Here is a 9752-nt window from a genome sequence, read left to right as displayed (position 1 = left end):
GATTTGGTGATTATATAGGACAAGAAATGCACAGAGTATATGCTATAAAATTAAATACTTATTCAAGTCTATTTTTATGACATTTTTTATGATAGTTTGGCCAATATCTTACTATCGTTAAGGTTGATTTACTTCAATTTTAATTCTTTTTAATAAAAAACATCATTAAAAGTGGTTGACAAGTCCAAGTAATCCAATGAATATTTAATCAATACTGCTGAAAAGATTAAAACTAATATATATTTTTATGAAAATACCTGCAACCTTGGTCTGACCTGGATCGGACGTAACAGAAACCAGATACCCATCATATCGCCCGTATTATTAACGCTCAATATACGCGGCCTGCCCCTAAATAAAAGTTTCCAAGCCGCCAGCGACCGAAGCCCACTGACTGTCGTAATATAATTATAATATTATTTCTTGGCTAATTGGATCAGGCACTGGCTCTTACTTGGCTCCCAGGGAGAGGGGCCGGAGCACTTCTGGAAGTGCCAAAACATGAAATCATAACCTTAATTGAATTCATTCTTAACGTGGACACCTCGCGCGACTCGAAATGTCCATTTGCTGACTGTTATTTCTCGGCTAAGCATTCAATTAGTATTTGCATTTTATGGCCTGGCTATTTGCACGCAACCCAAATGGCTAAAAGCGAGAATTTAAAAGGAAACAAAAGAGATGAAAGAGCTTTAAGCCACGCAATGGTGTCGACACTTCATTTTTCAGGGCACCATGGCGAGTGGGAAAAATTGGAAAATATTGGAAAAGTGTCGCAGGCTGCGTCGGAGTAGCAAAAGTTGCAGGTCCAGTCCAAAGGGCCAAATTGTGGCCAACCTCCTTTGACCCCTTCCCTGCCCTGCCGTAGCTGCTGCGACTGGCGCCCTCTGGCGGCGGTCCAAAGGGGTGGGAAGGTGGCGAAGGCCAGAGCGAAGTGCAAACGTACAATTGGATGATGAACGATATGCGCCAGGGTGGCTTCCAATTCCGATTCCATTTCCACTCACCCACTCCAATCGGACTCGTTCGCACTCTCTCGCCGAGTTTCGTCAAGTTTGGCTCGTTCGCTCACTCTCTTTTGGAGACTTGGGTGACGCCCCCATCGTCCTTCTCGCTCTGACTTGCTAGCTGCCTCTCTTTCGTGCCTCCATGCCTTATCATTAACTGTATCGGAATTTTGTTGGCGTATTTTTTTGTCTTTTGCTGCTTTTTTTTTGTAGCTCCCCATAAAAACGGAAAAAAGGAGAAAAAGTGTGTGTTTGCTTTTTATTAACACCGCTAGATGTCTCTCTCTGGCAGCCCCACTCGGGTCTAATTCAATTGGATGCCCCTCTCTTTCGCGCCGCATACGTTAAATGGCGGGACTGGGGACCTGGGGGTCTCCGGCGATGATCTCCCCAGCATCCTGACAACGTCGCTGGCTTTTCTCCTTTGCTCTGCCTGTGAACCTAATCCCGAGGTTCTCGGCACCTCTTGTTAAGGCCTCGTATGTTAGGGGAGTTCCCCCATCCACCCCCCACCACCACACGGAGCAGAACCCCCCGGCACTCGTTACATTGCGGAGTTCGCGCAGTCGGCCAGCACCTCCAACCCCGGTGGGTTAAATACTGACAACCCCATTTGAGCGCCTTTTTGCACTCGCTGCCACAAAGGCCCCCCTATCCACCTATCCCCCTACATTTTGGCCTTTTTTTTTCCTTCAGCTCTGCTCTTTTTCTGCTTTGGACAGTTCATTGAAAATGGGTGGTCCTGGGCGTAGGTGGGAAATGAAAAACTGGGAAGTGGGCTCATGCGAATGGGGGTATAGGCATTGGCTGTACTAGTGGAGATAGTCACAAAAGTTGAATGTTTCATTCGAATATTTTACAGCCTTAAGGCTGATATATTGTTTTTATATACACAAGTTAGAAAATATTTTCAAGTCCTTAGTCTAATAAATCTTGGAGTTAAGGCAGGGTTTTTAAAGTTTTTTTTAGTATTTTAAATTTCTAAATTTTTCTCTAAATGCTTTCAAACATAAACTTAAATCCTTACATAACATTTTGTGCTTTGTAGCCCGGCTTGCCACATGTGGATGCACAGATGCACTCGAGCGCGAATGCAAACTGCACCCGATTCCAAGGACTTTTTTATGTTCCTCAGAGATGTATGTTTCTGTAAATGTATCTGTATCTGCGATGCTCCTATTCTACCAGACAAAGGGAAAGCTGCTTGGCAGCCACTCGCAGATGGCACCCCCTCGGGCCTCCCTCTAAAATTGCAAACCAACTGGCATATAATTTACATTGTTGCTTGTTTCCTGCCACCAGCCACCCACCACCCACTCCCCACCCGTTAAACTTTTACATTGATAAATTTTTAGTAATTCTTCTTCTCTCGGGTTTTTTGCCTTTTGTCTTCCGCTGCTCGCAAGGACTTTATGAATAAGTGCTAAAATGCCAGAGACCAGGACCGCAATGGACCGGGCCATGTCATGATGGTTGAACTGACGAACACGCGCCCGCCCTACCACCCTACCTCCCACCACCCAGCACCCACTTTCTGCCATTTCCCAGCCCACTTGGCACCCCACTCTGCACCCAGCCTTTAGTTGGAGTGCAGAAAAAGTTCGCTTTGGATGTTGTTTTTAGTCGGATGATTCATTGTGAAAGTGGAGCCCTGTGGTTGTGGCTGGAAAATGCTGGAAATGTATGCTTTTGGCCAGAGTCGCGTACACAAATATAAAATGTCCCAGACACAGGAACGAAAAAAAAAAAAAATCAAAATAAAAAGTTTCCGCTGTTAACAACTTTGTCAACCCAATATGCTTGATGAAAACTCATCTCTGGTTGACGAATGCATTGCAAAAAATTTGACAGAAAATGTGGATACATTTAGAGAGGGAATGTTTTTCATTTGGCAAATTAACACCAAGGTATTTCTCATATTAAATAAACATAAATATTTATTTATACCATTGATTACTGATATTGATATCAATAGTGGTTTCAGGATAGTAGTAATGGCTTTCAAGATACAAGCTTCCTATATATTATATTTTACTATTGAAAGGATAGGATTTAAAGGAAGGATAATCCCAATAGTTACACAACCACTACTCCTAAAAATACATAACATGTGCCTTCCATTGAACCAATTAAAACCACAGCAATTATTTTATCTTTTATTTGTTCATTTGGAATGGCATTTGAGCCAAAAACGATTCAAAGACTACTCCCTGACATGCAAGCCACAAATCAGTTTAGGGTTCGTTTGGCCCCAGAAAGCAGTATGTACCACATACCCTTCATATGTAGTAAGTATATGTTCTACTCAAGCAAATAGAGCGGTGGGGAAAGTGGCAGGGCCCATATGTTTGTGCTCCCCTCGATATGTATTTCGAGAGCGCATGTCAAAAGGTCAGCCCCCGCTCTTATGTGTTGTATATACATGTGTGTAATTACGAGCTAGCCTCCCCCTTTTAATTCTTAGTTCGAGCTACTACTGGGCAGTCTGGAGACCGCCTTATTTATGTGTCCGTCGCAGCCGAAGCCATGAATTAAACATTCGCCCAGAGAGCCTTGTGCTGGGGCTCCTAGTGCTGCAGTGAACTGAACATGTCACAAATCATTAGCACTTATTCAAATCAGTCCAAGGGAGGCGGCCCTGGCAAAAGACAACAACAACAAAGTCGGCCAACTGTATGCAAAGATTAATGCAAAATATTCAAATGGGAAATGTACATATTTTTGACCCCAGAAAGTTTCCCTAATTGCGTGAGACAGCCAGAGGTCAGAGGCGCGGCGTTAACAACAATGAAGATCACTGGACCAGATGCCAGAGATGTCCTCCAGGACGAGGCAGCGCCCGGCAGCATCCCAGGTAGCAGTTTGAACTCGAGTTCGAGTGTCCAGCAGACGCTGACCTTTCCGATCGCTGCCCAGCCAGCAGCAGCAGCAGCAGCAACCCCCAAGGAATAAGATCACTGGACATTGTCCAGTTATTGTCTCTTGGAAATTTTCAGCTTGATTTTCTTAAAATTTTACACAATTTTATGGCATTGCCCAAAAGGGTTCCGCTTGTCCACCCCGATTACCTGGATTCCTTCAAGATATCTCCGTGGTTTTGGGGTTGCTTTTGGGTCGATTTTATACGCATTTCCATTTTAATTCCGACTCTGGCGTCTTACGTTTTTGCATATGCATGGCTCGAGGATTTTCGGTTGTCCCTTCAGCGTGGGAATCGGACACTGGTCAGCTGGGTCCTTTGGCCGGACTCCTGATAGCTGCACATTAATCCGATTTTAATGAAGCGCAGCATTTTGCGGTCGTGATCGCATTTCATGTGTCTTGGTCAGCCGAAAGAAAAACACAATTTTCTATTAGGTCAGCAAGGAACAATAAAAGTATAGGATTTAGAAAAGCTAGAAAAATGATGTAAGGAAAACTGGAAAAGATGAAATGGAAATATGGGGTTTAAATAAATTTCAAAATTATTTTAAGGCTATGTTTCCATCATAAAGTAGTGCAGAACTTTCTCTATTTCGTGTTATGATTTCAAAAACGCAAGTTCTCACTTTCTCGTGGCATCATGTGGCACCCCACGAAATGTCTGCTTCTGCCGACCCCATCAAAATCATAATTGAGCAGTCAAACTCCAGTGAACTCCAGAAACACCTCATACAAAAAAAGGAGACTCTTCAGCCACTCCAAAATTCTTTTTGTACGAACTGCAGCTTCCCAACAATGGCAACTCATTTTACTCGGTTTAAGTTTTGATGAATGATCTCATCAGCGAGGTGTCGAGCAGCGGCACGATGATTTGGTTTTGGATCTGAAGCTAACAGCCAACAGCTAACAGCTCCCAAAATAGCCCCCGATGAAATGGGCATCATTTGCGGCCAAATGTAAAAATTTAAAATTTAATAATTAACAATTGTTTTTTAATTTCCCAGCAGCCAATCAGCCAACTCCGCAGCCCAAATTACTTTCCCCCTTTGGTGGCTGTCAATCCCGCGATCTGCTCCGAGAGAGATCTCTTTGTTAGGCCGTGATTAATGGTGCAAAATTATGAACTCGCTTGTTCTGACCATCCGACTGACGGACTCTGGCCCAGCCCCAGCCAGTCCAGAAGTTGTAAGTAGTTTTGTAAATCGGTTAAAGAAAAATGACTTCATTAAATTCATTAGCGCCCATGTGTGAAATTCGTTCAATTGGTTTTCGATGGGTGCCTTCGAGATAGCTCTATTTAAAGAACTCGCCTAATGACACCTTACATCAATCGGATTGGATCGGTTCGGATCGCTTACCCACCGATTTTTGCCGACCCAGGGCTATTTGTTGCGGCCTGGGAAAATCAATAGCCAAAACCAGAGACCAGCAATTGCCCAGGGTAATGGAGCCGAGGGAAGCCAGCCAGATAATCAAAGTGAGCTGCAGTCAAATGTGCCGCATAGATGGATGGATTTGCCAGGTCCGCCGGCTTGTCTTGCTCTGAGACTCTGGCCATAAGTCATCGGCATTGATAGCCATCAATCGCGACCGCTTTTCACGTTGCCAAGACCACAAAGCTTTCTTGAGTGGCGCGAAATCCAAGTACAATTAGTTGGGGGCCCAGAGCCTGTGGTTGAATCCGAATCTTGCCTCTGGGACTGGGCTATGGAAATCCATGCCTGTTTGTTACCGGCTATTACTCCAACGCATTTTCCAAACTTGGCCATTTTTCTTGGAGGCGGCTGCCCCGGCAACCCATGCCTCAAAGGGCGGGGGAGCTGGGTACCTCCATTCCATTCCAACTTGTGGTCAGTCAGTCTGCCAGTTAGTCAGTTAGGCACTTTGTCAGTTGCCTCGACTGGGCTCATTCGTTTGCCGGGCGATGGCTCGTTGAACCTTTTTAACCGTTGCTTGGTCAAGAGTTGTTAACCATATTAAAGTGTTCAATGATTAATTACACGCGTCCAAGATTAATTGAAATCAATCAAAGCTGAAGTTAACTAATGGCAACACGTTTGTAATCCCCCAGTGCCAGGCCATTCTCATCTGTGGCTCTGTCTGTGTCTGGTATCTCTATGGCATGGTGTATGGTATATGGAATGTCTGCGCCCTGGACTGTTACTCCTACTCCTTTTCCTATTACCACACTGGGTCCATCTTACACTCATCCTTTACCAGTTGGGCTCCACAGAAGGCATTCAAGGCCCACTGTAATTTTATTAGCCACATTATTTGGTCTATTCGGTTTCGGATTTGGTTTCCCATCTTCTGTGGATTCCCATGCTTAATTACAATTAGGAAATTTGTGGGCCAAACGCATTAGTTGATGGATGTGCAGTTGAGGAAAAGAAAGAGTTCGACTTGGCATGGGAATGGAATGAAGGAGGACTATTTTTCTCACTGTAAGAATTTTTGTGGCCAAAAAATACAAGTGTAATACCAGGTTCATCTAAGTTTGTCGTTTATTAGTAGCAGGGTCTTTTGTCATTAATTTCTTAACCGTAGAATCCACCATGATGATGACGTCTGAATCCACCGTAACCGCCATAGCCTCCATATCCTCCATATCCGCCTCTGTATCCGCCGTATCCACCATAAGGACCTCCGAAGCCACCGCCGTAGAAGGGCCTGCCTCCGTAGAAGGGAGCACCGTATCCGAAGCCAATCTGTCGCTTAGAGCGCTCCTGAGAGTGAACCGCCTGGCCGATTTCCTGCTCCAAGGAGGACAAATCATTGGACTGCCGTGGGGAATCCTCAAGTGCCATAACCAGGCTGACAGCTAGGCAGGCAATCAGGCCAAAAAGAATAGCAGATCGCATTTTTAATAAGTTGACTAACGATGACTTCCAATAAGGTTGACTTTGAGTTTAAACTGATACTAAGCTAGTTCTTGGCCGGGGCTTTTATACAAAGTCGAGACCAAGCGTTTAACGGTTCGATTATAATGTGATTCAAGAACTGTCTAAACACAATGCGTTGCCAAAATGGGAAACTGGTTCTACAAAAATGATCACATACTAATACAAGCTTAGTTCCCAATTTTCAGTTTTTGTTTTTTTGATTTTGTTTTTAAAACGCTTCTTCAAACTTCAGTGACGTAAAGTAAGAAAAACCCAAAGGTATTTTTAGGTTCAAAACTTTTGAATTACTAATTTCATAAATATTTATAAGGTGGTAAGCTATTTCAAGTCTTTACTTATGACGTTTCTACTTTACATAAAATATACTAATCTGAAAAATAAATACATACCTTTGGATACCCAATTAGAAACTCTCTTTAACCAGAGAGTCAAGAATTATCCTCTTTTTTGTTTAATTAAATAAACCCCAAGGATGTCCAGTCTTAATTAAAAATTTCCTTTTTTAATGACCAGGTGACTCGGCTTGGAAGTTGTATCAATTGTCGGCTAAGTTATGGATTATGCCCCTGGGGCTGGAACACCGACACCGACACGGCCCCGGACTCGGATCGCTTACAAAAGTTACACACGTGACACAAACGGGAGGAAGTAACTTTAACCGACGAACGGAAGCAGTCAAAGGACATGCTAAACCGCTTCCCCCCATACATGTATGCACACACACACACATGTGGTTAATTATAATTACGCAATTTTAATATCAAAACATGCCAGCCATCTGGAAGGGGGAAGCATGTCCAAGTCCTGCTCGGATCCGTGGAGGGTTGCTTGCGTTGAAAAGGCGAAAAGTGATGAATGAAATGCGATGATTTCCAGCGGGCGGCGAGCAACCCCCGCCAGACAGGTTGAGGTTGGACCCTCACACCTCCCACTAGCTCCCACACCCCAGCTCCTCCCCGGCACGCACACTTTGAGCTTTGATTGAGCATATCCGGTGGGATTAGAACGGGGGATGGCCGTTGAGGTTTTGTTGTCAGTTGCTCGGCTCGTCCAGCCAACCGAGAGTTATTAGCTTTTGTGATATTGATAGAAGCCGATGTCTATTGACAATTAAACAATGACAGCACCACCCGCTCCCTCTCCAATCAAGGGCGTTCTATGTTTGGGGCTAAGTCACCGAGCTGGGCGTTCGGTGTTTGCCCACACTGAACCCCTCGAACCCGCGATAACCCTCGACATCGGTGTTCCTTTCCGCAAATTAATATGCATTTCCGAGGGTTTTTGGGTTGATTAGAACGGGATTAGTGCTTCACTGTGGCCAGTAAATAGGACTCAGTGGCATCTTTGCTGCGCATATGCTGCAAATTTGACTAGCCACCGGCTAAATGGTTAATTGTTAACTTGATTTATAGTCGACTTTGCAGGGCTTGAAGAAGAGCGGCAGGGAAATGATTGCCAAAAATTTTAGCACGCGCCAACAGTTTTATTTTTTGCCAATCTATTAATTGCCTTTAATTTCAAAGCCTAGAGCACTGATTTAAAAACTTAATGTATCAGCACAAAATTAGCTTAATTGCCAAAGGTTAGATAATGGTACCCAGTAGCGAAAGATTATGAAATGCAAGTATGCCATAAAAACCGCTAATGATGGTGATCCAGAGAGTATATAAAAGACGGCCATTTCCATTTTCGGGAGCAGTACTTTCTGCCATTTTACCAGAACCAAGTCTCCTAAATGACAGATAATTTATGCCAAGTTTAGCCGTATGTTCGGCCCGACAGCGTTTAAATATTTACTTATTTATTTTTCTTGGACAGCTCGCAGTTGCTGCTGCAGAGCCAAACAACAGGAGCCCTCTCCGAGTCAGGGGTCCAGCTAATAAAATCTAAATGATAATTATGACATTCGTACGTGATAATTGCCGCAAACCTCGGCAAACTCCCACACATGCCCAGCCGAGGCTGCAAGGCAAAGTGCCCCAAAAGACAGCAAACAGATCGTGACAGCTCAGGGAACGTAAACAAACACACACCCTCCTGGACTTATAATTAGCATGGCTCTAGCTCAGGAGCGAGACCTGGCGAACGCACTAATAAATAAATGGAGATTTTCTGTTATTTATTTTTAAAATATTCCCCTACGTCACACACATTTTCAAAGACGAGGTCAAGTGGGAAGATAATTTGGGACACCTTTCCAAATGGAAAAAACAAAACGCACACTGTCTACATATTCAGTCTTCATTTATTGGTAGATTAAAATATTTAGCCGTAGAATCCAAATGGGCCTCCTCCAAAGCCTCCGAAAGGACCTCCAAAGCCGCCGAAGGGACCACCGCCGAAACCTCCGAAAGGACCGCCGAATCCGCCGTATCCACCATATCCGCCATAACCACCGTAGAAATGACGCCTGTGTCCGAATCCGCCGCCAAAGGGTCCGCCAAAGCCAAATTGTCTCTTAGCTCGCACCTCCGACTCCACAGCTTGGCCGATATCCTTCTCGATGGAGGACAAATCATTCGACTGGATGGGAGAATCTTCAGCTGCCAGGACGAGGCTAAAAGCCAAGCAGGCCACCAGGCCGAATAAAATTGCTGAGCGCATTCTTATTTAGTAAAGTAACAACTTCCAATAACGTAGAACTTTCGGTTTTAACTGATTCTCAGCCGGCTTTTGGGATCCGCTTTTATACTAGGCCGGGATCGCTGATGCGGTCTGGCATTTAACGTCTCGATATTAATGGGATTCAAGAACAATCTAAACAAAATGCGTTCCCCAAATGGGGAACCTGTTCTACAACGATGACTAAAAGCCAACAGGGCACCAGAATCCCCATCTAGCTTTGCGGTTTCTTTTATTTTGTTTTTTTGCCAAAAATATTCCCAAAACCCGGTGACGAAATAAACAAATCAATGAACTG

The 9752-nt window shown here is 44.2% G+C and overlaps 2 protein-coding genes and 1 pseudogene across 2 annotated transcripts; 1 reads left to right on the top strand and 2 right to left on the bottom strand.

Annotated features, from left to right (window-relative positions):
* The window catches only part of LOC108126468 (uncharacterized), an 89225-nt pseudogene that overhangs the window by 42030 nt on the left and 37443 nt on the right, over positions 1-9752 (top strand).
* LOC108126512 (protein suex-1-like) lies at positions 6409-6865 on the bottom strand. Its single transcript, XM_017243118.3, has one exon. The coding sequence runs from the start codon at positions 6788-6790 to the stop codon at positions 6467-6469; it is 324 nt and encodes a 107-aa protein (XP_017098607.2). The 5' UTR covers positions 6791-6865; the 3' UTR covers positions 6409-6466.
* LOC108126513 (uncharacterized) lies at positions 9072-9441 on the bottom strand. The gene has a single exon (XM_017243119.2). It carries the CDS (start codon positions 9434-9436, stop codon positions 9098-9100), a length of 339 nt encoding a protein of 112 aa, XP_017098608.2. The 5' UTR covers positions 9437-9441; the 3' UTR covers positions 9072-9097.

The sequence above is a fragment of the Drosophila bipectinata genome, chromosome 3R (assembly GCF_030179905.1).
Source record: "Drosophila bipectinata strain 14024-0381.07 chromosome 3R, DbipHiC1v2, whole genome shotgun sequence".
In the NCBI taxonomy this organism is placed as follows: Eukaryota; Metazoa; Arthropoda; class Insecta; order Diptera; family Drosophilidae; genus Drosophila; species Drosophila bipectinata.
Note: the sequence above shows the minus strand (reverse complement) of the source record. Positions and strands in the feature narration are given on the sequence as shown.

Excerpts from the sequence above, each read along its gene's own strand:
- LOC108126512 (XM_017243118.3), bottom strand. The coding sequence starts at position 6,790 with ATGCGATCTGCTATTCTTTTTGGCCTGATTGCCTGCCTAGCTGTCAGC.
- LOC108126513 (XM_017243119.2), bottom strand. The coding sequence starts at position 9,436 with ATGCGCTCAGCAATTTTATTCGGCCTGGTGGCCTGCTTGGCTTTTAGC.